Raw genomic sequence first — 19,721 nt, 5'->3', positions numbered from 1 at the left:
TTTAATTTAGGGCCACACCTGCAGCATACGGAAGTTCCTGGGTTAGAGGTCAAATCAGAGCTGCAGCTGCCGGTCTATGCCAGAGCCACAGCCACAGCCACATAGGATCTGAGCCATGTCTGCGACCTACACCACAGCTCACGGCAACGCCGTATCCTTTAACCCACTGAGCAAAGCCAGGGATCGAAGCTGATTTTTCATGGGTTCTAGTCAGGCTCCTAACCTCTGAGTCACAATGGGAACTCCTGAGAAAAGAAATTATAATTGGCTGAGGGCCCCCTGGAGTGGTGAGTTTATCTTGAATTAACTGGAAATAATTTTCTGCCAAATTGGTTAATTTCCTGCCTAATTGGAAGGGAGGATCCGGTATTAAGACAAAAACCAAATTCAATCACAGAATAACAGAAACTTGCATTTTTTTTGCCCAGCTGAGTTTTGAGGACTAAGAAGCCCAAAGCCACCACTCATATTCTATATCTCAGTGGCATTTCTGAATTTTTCTCCCCAAGCACTGTGACCATCTGTGCTCCCCTCGTGAACACAGAAGTGTGACATTTCCCAGGGCCATGCCAACCTCCACTGCCAATCAGTCAGTTACACATACCAGTCCATGACACGGTAGATTCTGTCCACACCAGCTCCTGGTGCAGAAACGGAAAGAGAAAAATCTAACCAATGTTAATGGATTTGGAACAGCACGTTTCTGACTGGGAAAATATCACGGCTCAAGGAGAGGTGTTGTTCCTTTGAGCATCGGGAACATTGTGACCAAGGCAACATCCACATGGAGATGATTTTACCAGAAGGTGGATGGGAGGGGTCATTGGGGGATGGTCTACAAGGCTCACCAAGGACCGAACCCGGGAGACGCGCCACATGCACAGCAGCCGGGCTCTCAGCAGCCTCCTCTCCCGCAGACCCTTTTCTCTCCTAAGGACCATCACCGTCTATCAGGACACCTCCCTGGGCACCCACCCTAGGTCCTCGGCCATCAGTCTAAATGTTTACCTCTCTTTGCACCAATGCGCAGATTCTCAGGGCTAGAGGAAGGCTCACAGTTAGGCAAGTTCAACAATGTAACAATGCTTAAAATCCCCTGTGGCTGTATCAGCGATGGAGGCGTCTTTCCTTCCCAAAGTCAAGGTCTTTTCCTGGTGATTCCCCCAACCCAGGCCACCTGGCTTGGAATCCCAGCTGCGTGACCTCAGGCAAGTCACTTCCACCTCCCAATACCATCACCTTTAGGGTTTAGGATTCCAGCATGAATTTGGGGGGGACACAAACATTCAGACCATAGCAGGTCACATTCACAAATTCCAGGCAGATATATTGTTTGAGGCTCCATCATTCAATCAAAATACACCCCCTAAGCTCTTATTCTGCCAATAGAATAGCCTTTGTCTTCCTGCCATTCTTCAAGCGGCAAAGTGTTAAGCGCATTCTAATCCTATTGGTACTGGGATGGTCCACCTAATTGTCCTGAATTCCAGTAGATTTATTCTCTTCACTTTTTCTCTCCCCGCCTCCTTCCTTTCCCCTTTTTCTCTTCTACATCTTAGCCTTCTAGATACAGTTCTCCAGTCTCCACGTCTCTCTCCCGTCCCCCATAATAATCAGGATGTTCGTTACAAATGTTGCATCTTTGGGGCTACAGGCAGAGGAAGTGGTGATGTTAGTGAAAAAATGCAGAAGAAAGAGTTTAACCCACAAGCACAGAGGCCCCTCCCCCAAATGCACAGTGTGTGTGCTGTAGTTGGTGCACATACATGCGCACATACAGGGCACGTGTGCACACACACATGCTGTAACAAGCCTGCGTGTGCACATATGCCATGTGGCCAGGATACATGCTTGGCACGTGAGTGCGCACACACACACATGCAAGATGCATATGTGCGTGTGTGCTGTAACATTTGCACACACGTGTGGACATTATACATGCTATAGCATTGCACATGCATGCACAAACAGGCCAGGGCACATTTGCACACATGCGTGCTACAGCACATGCATGTCTGCGCACACATGTACCATGTGTAAATGGTATGTGCCATACCAGCACACACACACACACACACGCACACACACACGCTATGTGGACTCTGGCGTTCCATGGTCCAGACCCAGTCAAGCCAGAAGATGTGGGCCAAACAGCAGCCACGCCAGGCCTCTCTCAAGCCAGTCCTCCCTCCCAGTGGCCTCAGGAAACAAAGACAGTTTAACAAGAACTCCCCAGCTAAGCGGTTTTTTTAAGACCTTCAGCCAGCAGCCGCCTGGCTGAGCTGAACGTCTCACTTTATTAGTGAGTTTGGCCTTGGGTGTCTGGCTGTTTGATCAATCCTGCCAGGGGTCAGTGATATTTCCTCCCGGCCCCCGCCCCCACCCCGCGTCCCTGCGCACCTGATGAACAGCGGTGCCCCTGGACCGCTGATCACCTATTGATTTTCCAGCTGGAGGCGGCATCCGCCGCCAGCTGCCATCTCCAGCCCTGTCACTGGGACCGTTTGGTGACTAACGCATCCCCGGGGCCCCTCCCAACCCCCCCTCACTTCCGACCCAGCTCCCTTCCCCAATGGCCCATACTGCCCAGGCTCGCTTTGTCTGTGTCCGGGCCCTGCCCTGTCTCTCGGGGCTCAGTGCTGGGACCACGGACACCAAAGTCAAGGTCTTTTCCCTGTGATTCCCCCCAACCCGGGCCCCCTGGCTTGGAATCCCAGCTGCATGACCTCGGGCAAGTTTCCTCATTTGTAGAGCTGGGGCTGGTCAGGACCTACCCATCATGTGTATAAGCCCGCAGTTTACAAAGTATGTCCTGTGAATCTCTGGGGGGAGGGGTCCCCAAGACCCTTCCAGAATGTCCACAATAGTTAAAATTATGTTCATAATGATACGAAGATGTTACTTATTTTTTCTCTCTCAATTAAAGAATTTTTTTTTACTCTCAGTGAAGTGTTCCAGAGACTGCATGACACGTGATGGTTCCAAACCTTGAAGGCAGACGCAGCTATAAAAACTCAGCTGTTTTCTATTAAACCTGACACTATAGAGATTTGCAAAAATGTAAAACAAGGCCACGCTTCCTTCTCCCTAAATTGTGTTGGTAAATATGGTTACTTTTCATAAAATATTTATGTTAGCATGTAATGTGTTGATTATGGCAATTTTAAATAAACTATGAACAAATATTATTACACTTCCTCAATTGCAACTCCTTGAATGGTAAATAGTGACAGATACAGCCCATGTTAACAAGAACTCTGAGATCCTCGAAAGTTTGTTTGTTTTTTGTCTTTTTGTCTTTTTAAGACCACATCCGTCACATATGGAGGTTCCCAGGCTAGGGACTGAATCGGAGCTGCAGCTGCCAGCCTATGCCACAGACACAGCAAAGCAGGATCTGAGCCACATCTGCAACCTACACCTCAGCTCACGCCAATGCCGGATCCTTAACCCACTGAGCGAGGCCAAGGATCAAACCTGCGTCCGCATGGGTACTAGTCGGGTTTGTTACCACTGAGCCACAATGGGAACTCTCAGTTCTTAAGGCCAAAAACTTTGAGAACTGCTGAAACAAGATGCCAGCACAGGAGTTCCATGGTGGCTCAAAGGGTTAAGGATCTGGCATTGTCACTGCTGTGACCCAGGTCACTGCTGTAGTGTGGGTTTGATCCCTGGCCGGGGATCTTCCACATGCCGCGGGTGCTGCCAAGAAAAAGATGCCAGCACAGTGCCTGGTCACTACATGACTATGGTGAAGATTATGAGTAGTTATCACGGGCAGTAATTATCAATGCATCACCTCTCCACTGGAACTGGGGAGTCTCAGGGGAGTGGGGTGGGGAGGGGGAGCTCGCTGGAGACGCTGATTAGCGATTTAGTGCCTGCAGCCCAGTGATAAAGGTGGGCTCTCTTCTGGCTCCAAGAGTCCCCCATCCTCCCCTGGCACTCAGTTTGGGGAGCCCCACTGCCAAGGGAAGAAAATGGCTGGCTGACCCATGACCAGGCTCCTGGCACTGGCCACACCTCATGCAGCAGCAGTGCTCAGCGCCACCAAGAAGGTGGCAGTTGCTGCCAACAGGGCCGAGTGTAGTAATAATAACAGCTCCTCCTTGCTCAGCATCCCCATGTGTCAGCCCCTGTCATAAGCATTTTAGGAAAGTTAAGTCATCTGACTCCTGCCACAATCTTATGTGATTGTTTTAAAATGTGCCTGGGATTTTGATGTAATCAGATACCATAGCTTGACAGACACAGAGACAACTGCCTAGAAAGAAGAGTGTACCACTCACAGTTTCCAAGAGGGGGTGTGTCCCAGCACACAGGGCCCCGCAGAGAAGCCCCAGGGTCAGTTAGGAGGCAGGGGAGGGGGAGGGAACGTGGGGGCCAGAGCTTTGGTTGTGGTTTGCACAGAAGTGACTAAATCAGCAGACTCAAGAAGGCTCCAGGGGCCGTCACTACGTGTCTGGTTCCTGCACCTGACCCTGCAGCGATGGAGGGCAGGGAAACACTGGCTTGGTGGGTGAGTTAAATAAAGGAGACGGTTGGGGTATAGGCTTTGGATTAGTGTCCTTGCAGGTGAAAGGTGTGCTTGGACTAGCGGTTTACTATAAATTACCAAGCCCTGGGAGAGGCAGTCTACAAGGTACCGAGATGCCAAAGCATCATAAAACACAAAATAAAAGGCATGGGAGTTTCCGTTGTGGTTCAGCAGGTTACAAATCCAACTAGTATCCATGAGGATGCAGGTTCGATCCCTGGCCCTGCTCAGTGGATGTAGGATCTGGCATTGCCCTGAGCTGTGGCGTAGGCCACAGAAGTGGCTTGGATCTGGCATTGCTTGGGTTGGCATTCAACCCCTATCTTGGGAACGTCCATAAAAGCAAAAAAAAATTTTTTAATTAAAACGCATGAGTAATACAGAAATGTACTATTATTATCTTTTTAAAGCAAGGGGCTAAGTGTCCTCCCCAAGACCCACAGCTGGGAGGTGGTGAGAGCAGGTCTTGAACCCAGGCACTGTGGCTCAGAGGCCAAGCTTTTAACCACCTGCCACACTGCCTCAAGCGAAGGCTGCCTCCCGGAACTGGGCTGCTCACTAGCCGGTCTCCAGCAGACCAGGACCTGGAATAGGTGGGAGCCAGGCCCAAAGAACACTTGACTGTGGCCATGGCCTCAACCTCAAGGCTTTGGCACACATGGGCACCACTCTGGGGGTCAAGTTGTAGCTCTGAGCACCATGACCTCAGGCAGTGCCTCGTGATGGGTGCCTCTCCTCCTGTTCCTGGGCTACTATGCAGGTACTTTCGCCAACTGAGGATGCAGGAAGGAGGCCACAATAGACAGAAGGACAGATACGGAGCACACTGGTTTGGTGTGGACATTGCACTGGTCTCTCGGATTTATGATCGCCCACTTGCTCCCCCTACCAGGTTCTCAGGTCTGCAAGGACCCTGACAGTGGGGCAGGGGGGGGCTATGAGCCCTCCTCTGTCTGCCCCAGGTCCACTCTGGAAGATCCTGACTGGCCATGGCAAAAATTAGAACTCCATAGAAGTTAGCTGGTATTATTATTTGATTTCTGATGTCGTTAGCATCATGAACTGGACTGTAAACTAGGGAGATTTCGTGCCTTCCTCTGGGAGGTGGTCAAGATTTAAGACGTGGAGGGTCAAGTCCAGCTCTGAGCTGAGTGCTTAGAACAGGGAACTCAGGCTTAGACAGTGTGGAGGAGGTGACTTCTTTTCCGAGGCGCTCAGGCTGGGGCCAGGGCAGTAGGGAACGTGTCTGGTGGGTAGTGGTGAGAGTGGACCAGGCAGGAACACCCCCCCCCCTTTTTTAGCTCTCAGATCTGAAAATGTCTTTATTTTTTAGAAAATGGATTCCAGGAAGGTTAAAACGCAATACCAGCGGGTATAGGTGCAGAACTGGAGGTAGTCATTCAAAGCATTCTGTTGAGAATATGGCAATATAAATATCTGAAAAACATCTCTTGCATGTTTGAAACAAAATGTGTATGTCATTCTTAACTAATTGAAGCTTTATAGCATTTCCTAGACAGAGGAGAAATAGTTAACATTTCAAAGTCCCAAAAGCTTTTTTCCTTGGTTAATTACATTAAATGGTCTGCCTTTGATCAAATTCCTTCCTTTTTAAACATGGATAAAAGTATTACATAAGTCCACTGTTAAACAAACAACATGTCACAAATTAATTCTGGTATAATGGATTCCCCAAAAAGCTTAGAAAATAAAAGACTTTGCGGTGGCTAAAGGCCTGGCCGACTCAGACTGGGACAGGGGAATCCTGGCCGCACAAACGCGGGTCGCTGGCGCCCCCTGCCGGCGCCGCGCGCACACCGGCCTAAGAGTCCCGTCGCCTCTGCCTGCGATGCGGGCGCGTGGGACAGCCGGCTCCACAACATACCCTGGTCAGGTTGGCACCGGTCTTGCCCTGCACAGGGACCGTGGCTCTGCAGACTGGCCCACCGCTGAGAGCACTGACAAGCCTCAGGGTTGGGGACCCAGCCGGACGCACGTCTGCCTTGGGCAAGTCCCCTGGCCATTTGAGCCTCAGTTCCTCCTTGCAAGGAACAAAGTTGAGAGGGCTCACCTTCCCCTACTGGCAGTGCCCCTGCAACCTTGTCCTTGATGGCATCCCTGCCTTCTCTCTGGTCCAGCCCAGACTCCACCACTCCCCCACCACCCATGCATGACACTTTCTGTAATTCCAAATCTCAGTGTGTCACTTCTCCAACCTCAGACTTTTCAGACAAAATGACTGTCACATAAAACCTTGCTTTCCTATTAAACACAGGTAACGGTTCCTCTTGTGACTCAGCGGGTTAAGGACCTGATGTCTCTGTGAGGGTGAGGGTTCAATCCCTGGACTCACTCGGTGGGTTAAGGATGCAGTTTTGCCATAGGTGTGGTGTAGGCCTCAGCTGCAGCTCCAATTCAACCCCTGGCCCAGGAACTTCCATATGCCACAGGCGCAGCCATTAAAAAAAAAAAAAAAAAAAAAAAAAAAGTCATGGGTCAGACAGACCCAGTTCTAGGGAACAAGGAGCTGTTCAGGGCCACCAACAGGAACAGAGGCCCCCAGAACTCCAGGGTGCTTGGCCCAAAAGGGACCCTTTCTCCCAAGGAAATGGCCTTACCAAAGTTGGTTGTTTCCAGATCAGGTTTCAGAAGCCCTTTTAGCCCATCACAGATGGCCTGGGGGCTGCAGAATTATCAGCCCCAAAATTATTGACACAAAACTACTACTTTATGTGGCGCACAGATTCTGGGGGTCAGGAATTCGGACAGGGCACAGTGGGGATATCATGTCTCTGCTCTCTGGCGCCTTAGATGAGGGTGATTTGAAAGGGGCTAGGAAGATTTGGGGCTGGGGGATCCACTTCCAAGATGGTGTCTCCATGTACATCCTGCCCCCAGGCTGGGATGGCTAAGGCTGGGCTCCACTGGCCTCAGACTGTCCTCGCCAGAATCCTGGCCTCAAGTTAGGTGGCAGGAAGATTCCACCTCAAATTCAGAGCATGGGTCCCTCCATCCCTACTAGAGGGAAGAAGGCTGAGAAGGAGTTCCCTGGACCAGCCACAGCAGCCCAGGGGCCACAAGGATGGTGCCATGGGAAGTGGGGGCTGCAGGAGACCGCTCAGAAAAACATCATGATTTGGTTCAACTCTCACTTTTTTCCTTTTAGGGCTGCACTTGCAGCATATGGAAGTTCCCAGGTGAGGAGTCAAACTGGAGCTACAGCTACTGGCCTACGCCACAGCCACAGCAATACAGGATCCGAGCCACATCTGTAACCTACACTGCAGCTCAGTGCAATGCCAGATCCTTAACCCGCTGAGCGAGACCAGGGATCGAACCCATATCCCCGTGGATACTAGCTGGGTTCATTAACCTGCTGAGCCACAACGGGAACTCCCCACTCTCACTTTTCAAATCCAGGTACTTATAGGGAATGGAGGGGCACTTGGACATGACGGGAGATCAGTTCCTCACACTCCCCTGCTCCTCCATGTTTGCACAGTGGAAGCAGGGGGCCAAAAGCACTGTCTGCTGCCCCTCAGTCCATCGCAAGGCTGGGACCACCCAGTCTGGGAAGGCACTGCCTCCATGTGGCCAGCAGAGGGCGGCACAGCCTCACTCTGCAGTGACTTGCAGAGCAGCTTGGCCAGTCCAACGGACTCTGAAGAATGGATCTCAGGACCACACGGAGGCCCCTCCACATCCCTGGGTAAGGATGGGGTGCAGCCTGAACGTGCATCATCCTCCAGCATGTGAACTCCAGGGTGCAGGGAACTGGGTGTGTTCACTGCCCCAACTCCCAGGGCTGTGTATGAAGAAGACAATCAATAAATATCAGAAAGTCAGGGTGAGTTCGTGCAGTTCTCTGATCTTCCGGATGTGCCAAATGTCCGTGAGCCTGTGTGGGGTCTGCCCCTGATGCCATCGCTGACACTCAAGCACCTGGCTCCAGGCCTCTGACGGTGCCTCCCTCACATACCCCTCCCCTCTGCTCAGACTCCTGCCACATCTGTCCACCACAAGGACTCATCACAGCATCCCTTCCTTTCTGGAGTGTCTTTGCATCTCTCTTATTTAAATAAAACAAGTCCTGGAGTTCCCACTGTGGCTCAGCAGAAACAAACCTGACTAGTATTCATGAGGACGCAGGTTCGATCCCTGGCCTCACTCAGTGGGTTAAGGATCCTGTGTTGCCATAAGCTGTGGTGTCGGTCGCAGACACGGCTCAGATCCTGTGTTGCTGTGGCTGTGGTGTAGGCCAACAACTGCAACTGCAATTGGACTCCTGACCTGGGAACTTGCATGTGCCACAGGTGTGGCCCTAAAAAGACAAAAAATAAAATAAAACAAAATAATAAACTCCTCCTTTGAGAGTGTGGGGCCCTGCAGAGGGGGAGGCTAGGACAGGTGTGGAGGGAGGGGGCAGCAGGGGGCCTTCTGTGACTCGGTCATGCTGGGAAGAGCAGAGTCCCCTGGTCACCGAGCAGCCCCTGGCCCGGCACCTTTCTAGAGCCCCTCGGTGGTGCACACTCCAGCACCTGATTAACTGAATGTTCTAGGTTATTATCCTCACTGTGCAGATAAGGAAACTGGGAGGAAGGTGGAAAGGCTATCTTGCCAAGGTCAGGAAGTTGTCTAATGGCGAGACTGCGGATCTTCTCCAGATAACAAGAGTGTGTTTTGAATTATTCTGATTTATATGCAATTCTAGAAAAGGCAAAACTAATTCACAGTGACTGAAAGCAGAATGGTGATGCTTGAGGCCAAGGGTCAGGGGTGGGGGTTGACTACAAAAGATCATGGGGGACATCTTTGGATAAAAATATTTGATTTTGATGGTCCTTTGGGTGCATGTATTTGTCAAAACTCATTGAACTAGCCAAATAAAATGAGTGCCTTTATTATATGTAAATTATACTTTTTTTTCTTTTTTGGCAGCCCCACAGCATACGAAGTTCCCAGACCAGGGATCAGATCCGAGCTGCTGTTGCGATCTACAGCACAGCTGCGGCAATGCTGGATCCTTTAATCCGCTGTGCTGGGCCAGGGATCGAAGCTGTGACCTGGCACTGCAGAGACACCGCTGATCCCACTGTGCTCACAATGGGAACTCCATAAATTATACTTCAAAAGTTTTGGTTGTTTTTAATCCAGGTCTTCAGTGCACTTGCCCCCACCACTCAGGTGACATCCAGTCATGCTGTTACAGATGCGTCTCCATGTGACCTGCAAGGGTTATTCCTACCCCCAGTGGGTGTCAGAATGTCATCTGGGGACGTTCCCGTTGTGGCCCAGCAGTAATGAGCCCAACTAGTAACCATGAGGATGCAGGTTCCATCCCTGGCCTCGCTCAGTGGGTTAAGGATCCATGGTTGCCGTGAGCTGTGGTGTAGGTCTCAGATGCGGCTCGGATCCCGCGTTGCTGTGGCTCTGGCGTAGGCCGGTGGCTACAGCTCCGATTCAACCCCTAGCCTGGGAACCTCCATATGCCGCGGGAGCGGCCCAAGAAATAGCAACAACAACAACAACAACAAAAAAAGACAAAAGACAAAAAAAAAAAAAAAAAAAAAGAGAGAGAAGGGAGTAATGGAAGTAAAATAAAATAGGAAGTAAACTGTTAAAGCAAATTTAACAGATTAAAATGAGAAAAAGAAAATAACAATATTTAGAGAACAAAAAAATTTGAAATTTTTTTTTTTTTGAGGGGTACCTGGAAGTATAAAAGTTAGAAACAAATAAGTAGAGTGTAAAAAAGACTCAGGAGTTCCCATTGTGGCTCCGCAGGTTAAGAACCCAACATAGTGTCTGAGAGGATGTGAGTTCAATCCCAGACTAAGGATCCAGCGTTGCCACAAGTTGCAATGTATAGGCTACAGATGCAGCTCAGATCCGGAGTGGCTATGGTGGTGACGCAGGCCGGCAGCTGCAGAGCTAACTGGATCCCTAGGCTGGGAACCTCCATGTGCCTCAGGTTTGGCCCTAAAAAGCAAACAAACAAAAAAAGGGAAATAATGCAGAAGCCAGATGAAAAGGTTAAAGGGACAAAGCAAGCACACTGAAGAAAACGAAGGGCTAGGGGTAAACACGGTCACAGCAGGTACAAAGCAAACTCAACTGCACTTCAAAACCGAAAACAAGTAAGTGGAAATGGACAGGAAAAGGCTCAAAGGAAGCCCCGGAAGGAGACTGGAAATTCCTCACCAGCCCAGCCTGCCCTGGAGGTCCCGGGGGTCCAGATGCAGCAGGCAGGGAGCCTGGGCTACGTTTGGATCAGGCAAAGTTCTGCCCCCTCCATCTGGGGCCAGGGAAATGCCTGGCCAGGACCTCTGCCCAGACCATGGTCAGTGGACAAGCTGTGGGCCACAGGCCGCACTGGACCTTCTCCTGGCTCTGGAGGCTCGGGGACATACCCCCAGGGCCCCTCAACCGCACCACCAGCTCCTGTGAACCTCCCCACCTCTCCAGCTCACTCACTGCCTTCAGGAGAACCCACAGGTGGGCTGAGGCATGCCATGGGGCCAGGGAAAATGCTGCCCCAGGGTCTCCTTGGCAGACAAGGAGCCAACCTGTTTGAACAAGTTCAAGACCACCCAAGAGCACAAAAGCCAACAGCTCTGTGATTCACCTGAGATGCCGGAACAGCTCCTCACCTGCCAGACAAAGTAGTGACCGTGAGGTCCCAGGGACAACCCTCTCCAGGACACCTCCACTCCACTGGAGACTCACCCCAAGTGGTCAGCTGTGTATGAAATGATTTGACTGGCTATTTCCAGTGCCAACAGCGGGGAAAAAATAGATTAAACAGATAAGGAGTTCCTCTAGTGGCCCAGCGGCTAGTATCCATGAGGACACGCGTTCAATCCCTGGCCTTGCTCAGTGGGTTAAGGATCTGTTGTTGCCATGAGTTGTAGTGTAGGTTGAAGATGCGGCTTGGATCCCGTGTTGCTGTGGCTGTGGTGTAGGCTGGCAGCTGCAACTCTGATCCAACCCCTAGCCTGGGAACTTCCATACGCTACAGGTGCCTCCCCTTCCAAAAAAAAGATAGAAAATCCAGAGTTCCATCATCCTGTTTCAGCACAACTTGGAAGGCTGAGGGAAAATGCAGGTGAGTCACTGGAGAGTGGAAAATGGAAAATATCTGACCTTATCTAAAGGTGAAGTAAGGGAGCTGGGGCTGAGTCCTGCTGCCTTGAGTCCTTCCACTGATGTAAAGACAGGTAGTCCTCCTGCTACTCCAGAAGTTCATTAGCAATTTAGTTGCTTGGCAAGGCAGCTCCATTTCCCCAGGGCCATGATACCCAAGATGCTTGGTGCTGATGCTGCCAGCTGGCCCACACAATCTGCTGAGCCCATAAACCTGTGGTTCCCAGAACTGGAGATTTCATCAACCAATTTTTGGTTTTGTTCTCAACTGGTTAATTGGTTATGTAAGACTGCTGATATTTTTTCAAGGAAAACATTTTGTAAACTACCATCTGATATCACTACCATATTGTAAAAGAAAGAACATTTTGGCACTCCCCCACCCAAAAAAAAAGGATGGGTTTTTTTTTTGTTTTGTTTTTGTTTTTGTTTTTTTGCTTTTTAGGGCAAAAACCAGGGCATATGGAAGTTCCTAGACTAGGGGTCAAATTGGAGCTGCAGCCACCACACTACAATACAGCCACAGCAACACCAGATCCAAGCCACGTCTGTGACCTATACCACAGCTCACAGCACACAGCAACACAGGATCCTTAACCCACTGACTGAGGCCAGAACCTCATGGATACTAGTCCAGCTCATTACCGCTGAGCCACAATGGGAACTCCAGGATGACTTTTGTATAGACTGACTTTAAGCTTTACAAAATGCTGAATTATTACACGTTCCTCATCGGGAGAGGGCAGTCAGGAAAGCTCACCATGGGCCGACATTGTTTTTCACCACCGTGACCTTCCTGGAATTGAATTCCAACACCACAGACCACAGCCTAACCGGGCAGGATGCTGGGAGGCCTCCCCAGAGTGGACCCCCCACACTCATGGCCTCTGCCTGCCATTTTATCTATAGAAAAACTTTAATCAAAGAGGTAATTTAATCACAGAAGTGAGAAAATACAGAGAAAGAAGAAAACCGTAAATTTAGCCATTCGACAGGTCAAAGACCTTCAGTTCTTCAAAGGCTATAGATAACATTCTGAGCCATGTCCTTGGGGCTGTTTTGCAGGTGCTGAAGCCCCCACCAGGTGGAAGAAGCCAACTGTATGCTGCCCGCAAGCACGCAGACCCCAGACTGGCTGGAACCAAAGGTTGATGACGCTGACTCCCAATTACTTCATCAGCAACCAATCAGAAAAATGTCCATGAGTTGATCACATCCTGCTCCTCAAACACTCTAAGACTCCTCACTACTCCCTCTGAGGGGCGCACAGTCCTGGAAGCACTAGCCCGCTGTGTTCCCCCTTTGCCCAGCAATTAAAGCGACTTTTACTGTTTGCTCCAACTCTGACTCTGCATTTCTATTTGGCATCGATGTACAGAGGCAGCCGACATTTCGGCAACAATAGTGCTTTGCGGGGACGTATGAGTGGGCTCAGGGTGGATCTAGGTACTTGCTAAGAGTCCAACCTGTGTCAGGGGGGAGGGAGGGATGGAGTGGTGGTTGGGGATGGCATTTGCCCAGAGGTAAACGGAATGACTGGCCAACAAGGACCTGCTGTGTAACAGTAGAGAACTCTACACAATAGTCTGTGATCATCTATGTGGGAAAAGAATCTGAAAGATAAAGTACAGTCTGTGTAAAAACTGTCACTCAAATCTGATGCTCCTCCTGACCACGCAGCTGGTGGCTCACCTCCTTCCCAGGTTTGAGGGCCCATGACACCTGTCTCCTTTAGTGGTTCCCTATGCACCACATTAGAACCACCTGGGCTGGAGCTTTTCAAACTGCAGACTCCCACGTCCCACTCCTGGAGAGCTGGTCCAATAGTTTCAGGAGAGGGTCTCGTGGTCACCGAATAGAGGCACCTCAGCCCTTGTGCCCCCACCATTCAACCCTAGAAGATGACTGACCGGAAGCCGTCAGCACCGGGTCCTAAAAAGCAGGGCTGAGAACGGGACAGGGGAACCCAGCCTGCACGGCAGGACAGGGGAACCCAGCCTGCACGGCAGCACCGAGGCCAAGAGAAAGCAGCGCTGCCTGCAGGCTGTGCTGGTGCTGATGATGAGGCCAGAGCATGGAGCTGGGGGCCTGGGACTCTCCACATTCAAGGCCCAAGTGGGAGGCTCAACGGGGGCCGGGGGGGCGCACAGTGTGGCAGAACGTCAGCACCACGTGTGGATTCACAGGGAAAGTGCATCCCTGGGCTGCCAGGACAACACTGCCCCACCTGGTTTCTCCCCACACAGAGACTCCCCTCCACCGTCTCACTGAGCCCCTGGCTTCAGAAGGAAGATGCTGCAATGCCATGGAAATTGCACTTACCAACATCCGAAAACTCGTGTAGAGCTTGAGAGGACTCGTTCTATGGAACTACTTGGGGACAAAGTCTTATGAGTTGCTAGGCCACCAGGCCCCGCTGGCCTCTCTCAGCCAGGCAGGGTCACCACTCTCAGGTGGGGTCACCGCTCTCCAACGAGGTCATGTGTTTCTGCAGATTCGCACAAAGGGAGCCCTCAGCCAAGGCCACGATTCTGCGGTTGCAGCCTCTGACGGTGAAGGCCCCACTCCACCCACAATGGGCTGCGACGTGACATCAGGTACAAAGCTCAGGGGCCTGCCCGGGTGTGCTCAGGCCAGGCCCCCACAGGCAGAGGCGGCAGTGCCGCCACACAGGCTCCAGGCTGCACCGACCGACCGTTTGATCTCCTCTGACCTGACCTGAGGTTTCACCCCAGGGGGTGAGCATCCTGTACCCTTTCCTCCTCCACCCCAACAGAAGCTCATGAGGACCAGCCCCAGTCTTAGACTTTATAGAAATATTTCTGATCTTTCTCCACAAGGAACCCAAAGGGAAGCTGGCAGGAATTTGCATTTCTTTGGGACCTGATTTAAACAGCATCCCATGTCGACTCTAATAAGGTCTGGAGGACATGTGGTCACATGATCTTCCTTTATGGGGTTTCCTGTGTCCATGTGATGCTGCACACCAAGCACCTGAGGTTTCATGGCTCATGTTAAGCCCTGGCTCAGAAGAATTAATCGGACCATCTTAAAACACCACAACAACCATGGATGGGAGGGGATACATTTACTTTAGGTATAAATGTTTACTATTATTAACAAGTTATCACTATTATTTACATGTTTATAAAACAGAAATAAAAATGACATACAGGTTTGGTGCCAAAAGTGGCACACCTGAACTAATATCAGTACAAAAATAAATTTTCAAGCTACGTGTTTTTAAAATAAATGTCATTGAAACAGTAAGGGGAAAACAATCTGGATAGGTCATGGGTTGAAATGCAAACGTCATCACAGCAAAGAAGCCCAGGGGTGACAATGAGACCAGCGCCTGCTGGAACAGCCCCCATCGCAACCCTGCGTTCTCACGAGAGCCCAAGCAAACAAACGAAAGACAAATGTACGCGTTTCGTTCCTGAGCTACAGAAGCTTAGAGCCTCTAAAGTGTTGTGAATTTCTGCTACGGAGGGTCCCGGATGGGGTTTGAGCCAATGAGCTTTCACCAGTGGCATGAGGACACGACATCATATGCAGAGGGAAAGCCAAGCCCACTCATGAAACAGAGAAACCCTGTGCTAACAAAGCACGGCGCACGCGGGTCCTCTCTGTCGGTTGCCAAGCCTTGCAAGTCTCCCGGCCGCAGGCAAACAGGGACCCGGGCAGAGGGAAAACAGTCTCCCAGGCTTGGTCTGGGAGCCCCTGTGCCCATGGACATGCCCCTCGGTGACGCTGGCAGAAATCCGCAGCGTTTCCAGGGTCACAGGCTTTCGGAGATACATGCTCCTTCACACCCTACGGCGAACCTCACTGGGCAACAGAGCCGTGGTCCCAGCAGGGAAAGCGAAGCCAGCCCAGCAAACCCTCTGCTCACCCCACGTGGTGCTTCCGCCTACGGCAGCCCACTCTCCTCCTCATTCCCCACAAAGCCGGGTCACGACTCTGTGCCTGGTCGACACGGCAGGCTGGGTTAGTGAGGATGCTGGATGAGCAAAGAGCACGGTCCTTCCAACTCCTGCAAAGCGGGAGGCCCACCCAGGCACAAACTCCTCCAGGATCCCAGCAAGGAATGTAGGTGCTGAGGGAATGGATGCGAAGGGGCTGTGCACAGGCTGCGGCCCACTGCAGAGCAGCTCAAGGGTCCACGTGAGCCGACGGCGGCTCGCCCAGGCCCGGGCAGGGGGGCGGCAGGTGGAAGAGAGGGCACCCGACAGCCCCTGCAGCTGAGCCCTGCTCACTGGTCCTGGACCTTGGCCCTTTTGGCTTTTAGGGACAGGTGCTGCAAGAGAAGAGGAAACACCATCACTGGGGCTGGTTAGGCAAAGAAAGCACTTCAACACAATCGCCATCTAAGAACCAAATCAAAGCTTCCAATGGTTCACACCTTCTCAGTAAATGCCCTGCCCCTCAGGGGAACAGCTAGGAGGAAAAAAGCCCAAGTGACCAACCAAGGAAGGGGCCTCCAATAAGCCACACAGACCAAGGCCGGGCCGCCACTGCTCAGCCAAGGCCGCAGGGCTCTGCGGGCAGTGGCCAATGAGACTCAGCTCTCCCTGCGCCCCAGCCCACAGGACAGCGGTGCACCCAACACCAGTGCTGCTCAGGGGCCTGGGCTCAGGTCGAAGACCAACTCGAGTTCCCTAGAATTTCTTGAGAGCGGTCAATGGAAGGTATCCTCTCCTTAGGAACAATAAGGAACAACCAATTTAGCGTCTCCTCAGGCAGGAACCTGAGCTCAAGGCCCCTACACTCAGGGAGCCCCACCAAGAGCAATGACATACAGGAAAGGGACACGTCCTAGTGACACGTCTTTCTTTCAAAAATGTCACCCTCTCCAAGTATAAATAACACAGGAAGCATAACATTATAATCATGGTATCAGAAAATAGGATTGGGGGATACAAACATTCTTTACAGTCTAAGTAAAGCCCAAAGAGCTAAAAACTCCCAAATACGCATTTGAGGCACTCTGTGTAGACCGAAGCTTTTAATAAAGAACCTCTGTGCACCGAGGCATTCCCGATACCCCCCTTAACAATCATAGACCCACAAGCAGGAGGTACCCCAGGCGTGCTGCCTTCACACGCAGTGGGTTCTTCACACCAGGAATTCCTAACCCCCCATCTGCCAGCCCAGAAGGCCCGCCAAACCCGCGCATGCTCAGTGCCCAAACCCCTCTCCTCAGTGCACCTACAATGGCCTCAAGACGGTCCTCCCCATCACAGACAGAGAAAGAACACAGGGTACAGAAGACAGCGTGCTGCCAGCACGGCAAGGTGGGTGACTGAGTGAGCAGGACACAGGTCTAGAGCTGCAAGGAGTTCCCTGGTGGCTGAGCAGTTAAGGACCTGGCATCATCACTGCTGTGGCATGGGTTCAATCCCTGGCCTAGGAGCTTCTGCATGCCTCGGGTGCAGCCAAAAATAAACAAATAAATAAACAGGTTTTTTTAAGTTTAGTAAATGAGCTGTAAGAAGTCACACTTCCTAACCACTTACGCCTGACAAAGGAACAGTTAATGCGTTCTTGCGAAGGCCCTGGTTAAGACAGTTTTCCATAGATTCCAAAGATCTCAAAATCAGGGAAAACAATTAAAGACTTGAAAGGCAAATCTCTCAACAGTGTTCGCCACTCTGGCTGCGAGTCTTGCTGAATTTCTCCAAATTCTCTCCTCCTGCACTTCACCTAACGTGACCCTCCAACGAAGGACAGACACCACAGCCTTAGTTTGGGGGTGGGGGGCGGAAGGAGGGGGGGAGGTCATCCCGCCTGTGGGACCATTTTTGGTGCTCATTTCTGAGGAGAATGCTGAATATAAACAGAGCTGACTCTGGACCGTTTCAGGTCTCTTTACAGGGTGAGCGCAACACTCCAAAAACACTGGTAATGGAAAGTCACCAAAGATGCCAGGAATAGAGCTGGGGATGAGGTGTGGGCTGTGGGTGGGCGTGAGGTGCTCAACAAAGGACCATCCACCATCCATGGGCAGCCACTGGAGACCCACGGAGCTTCTTCTGGACAAGTTAACAGCAGAAGTGCCTCTGGGCTGGTTAGTTAAAGAGGGGCCAAGGTTCTGGGGAGGGGGGAGTCAGGGCTCTCGCCTGCACAATAAGGTTGTCAAACCAGGTGATTTCTGAGGTCCTGCCCCCTTTAAAAACACTCTGATCACAGGCAGTAAGCTGAGTGGAGCTGATGAGCTGAAAAGCAGTCACTTGGAGAAAAGAGACAAATGCAAAAATTGGGGATTGTCATTTTCTTCAAAATTCTGGGGCTGTCTGCTCTTTTAACCTTGCGGGTTTGACTTAAAGAAAGTGCCATTTTGAGCTGAGAAGGGAAAATGACTCTGCTTCTAGGTTAATTCTGTTCTCCAAGAGTCTAAATGAATCTTAGACGACTTCCGCTTTACCTTTTTCTAACTCCTGCATCTTACCGCTCTAACAGGCGCTCTTACAACTGCACCCTTCCCCTTAACTCTAGTTCGCATTTCTAATCACTGCTCTTGCACTTCTGAAGTCTGCTGCTTTCCTCCTGAGAGGTCTGGAGGAAAAAGATTTTCCTTCACTTCGGATTTATTCTTAACAGCCCAATACGGCAGAGACAACACACTGCATTTTTATCAGTCCCTGCAGCTGCTCTCATTTCTAGCTGAAATATCTGGATGAGGATATGTGAAGAATACATAGGTTTGAAATGTTTTTTGTTTGACTGTTTAAGATTTAAATATCCTAAGAGGACTTTACAAGGACAATCTCCCTTGACACTGCCAGAAATGGAGGGGTAGGAAGATCCATCCATTTACAAAGTCACAACTCAAATTAAGAGTTGAGCAAGTGCAATAAATGAGTGAGGCAGGACCGGGGCACCTGGAAAGTGTCATTCACAGCAGGCAGCCATTCTTCAGCCCCTGCTGATTGCTGCCAAGCGGAAACTCAGGCTCAGAAATTCAGCAGATTTAACATTTCTTTAAGAGAAACTTAAAATCCACACTTAATTTGAAACCTCCCCCCTTTTTTTTTTAATTTAGTTTTTTTTTATGCCTGCACCCTTGGCATATGGAAGTTCCTGGGCCAGGGACTGAATCTGAGCCGCAGCTGCGACCTATGCCACAGCTGCAGCAATGCCAGATCCCACTGCGCCAGGCCAGGGATCAAACCTTTGCATCTGCAGCAACCTGAGCTGCTTCAGTCAGATTCTTAACCCACTGCACCACAGCAGGAACTCTGAAATCTCCTCATATTAAAATGTACCAATCAAACCACATTTGGGTTTGAAAACACGGTAGTCTGGTTACAGCCTTGATGAAGTAACAGGTTTTAGTTTCCCTCCCGTGGTAAACAATGGTAAAACTAGACAAAATATCTGAAGCAATCATTTTTGGACATTGGGGAACAGACAGCACAGGGCTGTGATCCTTAACAAAAACGACACACTCCAGGTGAGCTCTATATTCACCCAGGTCTCCACATGGCTCTCCAAACCCTGCCACAGGGAAGTACATCCTAAACGGAGAACGACAGTATAGCTGGGCAGAGGAAACGCAGAGCTGCTGAGGCAGCTGGAATCTGCAGGACGGGGCATCGGAAAGGAGGAGCTCCAGAAACCTACATAGGGCTACCACCCTGAAGTCTCTGGCTGAATATAAAATTGGCTAAATACAAGATTCCATAAGGCTGGCAGATAACAGTTACTGGAGAGTTAGGACCTGACACAGAGGTTCTGGAGGTGTGTACAGTGCTGGAGATACCGGAGTTCTAACCAGCCAGAGCGCAAAGCCCTCACTGAGCATCCCAGGTATTCAGTTACGATATCAAAAAGCCCATGTCTGGACCTTCCCTATAAAGGCTAAAGTCAGGCCTTGGTGGAACTAAACTGATCTGCCAATATTAACTATTTACTAGTAAAAAAACTCAATAGTCTTTAAAGAAAAAAACCAAAATCAACTCTTCACAACAAAGCACCTATAATGTCCAGCATACAACGACAAATTACTAGACAAGAGAAGCAGGAAAATGTGGCTCAC

At 50.6% G+C, this 19,721-nt stretch overlaps 1 protein-coding gene across 4 annotated transcripts in view; it reads right to left on the bottom strand.

Annotated features, from left to right (window-relative positions):
* DHX35 (DEAH-box helicase 35) overlaps positions 1–19,721 on the bottom strand; it is a 190,276-nt gene that overhangs the window by 97,144 nt on the left and 73,411 nt on the right. Inside the window, exon 22 of one of the 4 annotated variants that reach the window (XM_001929022.6) lies at positions 14,750–15,980. The exons of the other annotated variants lie outside the window; for them this stretch is intronic. Within the exon in view, the coding sequence (XP_001929057.3) occupies positions 15,936–15,980 (45 nt within the window). The 3' untranslated portion in view covers positions 14,750–15,935. Of the gene's footprint in view, positions 1–14,749; positions 15,981–19,721 lie in introns of those variants that run through there. 4 annotated transcript variants of the gene reach the window in all.

The sequence above is a fragment of the Sus scrofa genome, chromosome 17 (genome assembly GCF_000003025.6).
Source record: "Sus scrofa isolate TJ Tabasco breed Duroc chromosome 17, Sscrofa11.1, whole genome shotgun sequence".
NCBI lineage: Eukaryota > Metazoa > Chordata > Mammalia > Artiodactyla > Suidae > Sus > Sus scrofa.
The sequence above is the reverse complement of the archived record's forward strand: the minus strand, read 5'-3'. Positions and strand labels throughout refer to the sequence as shown.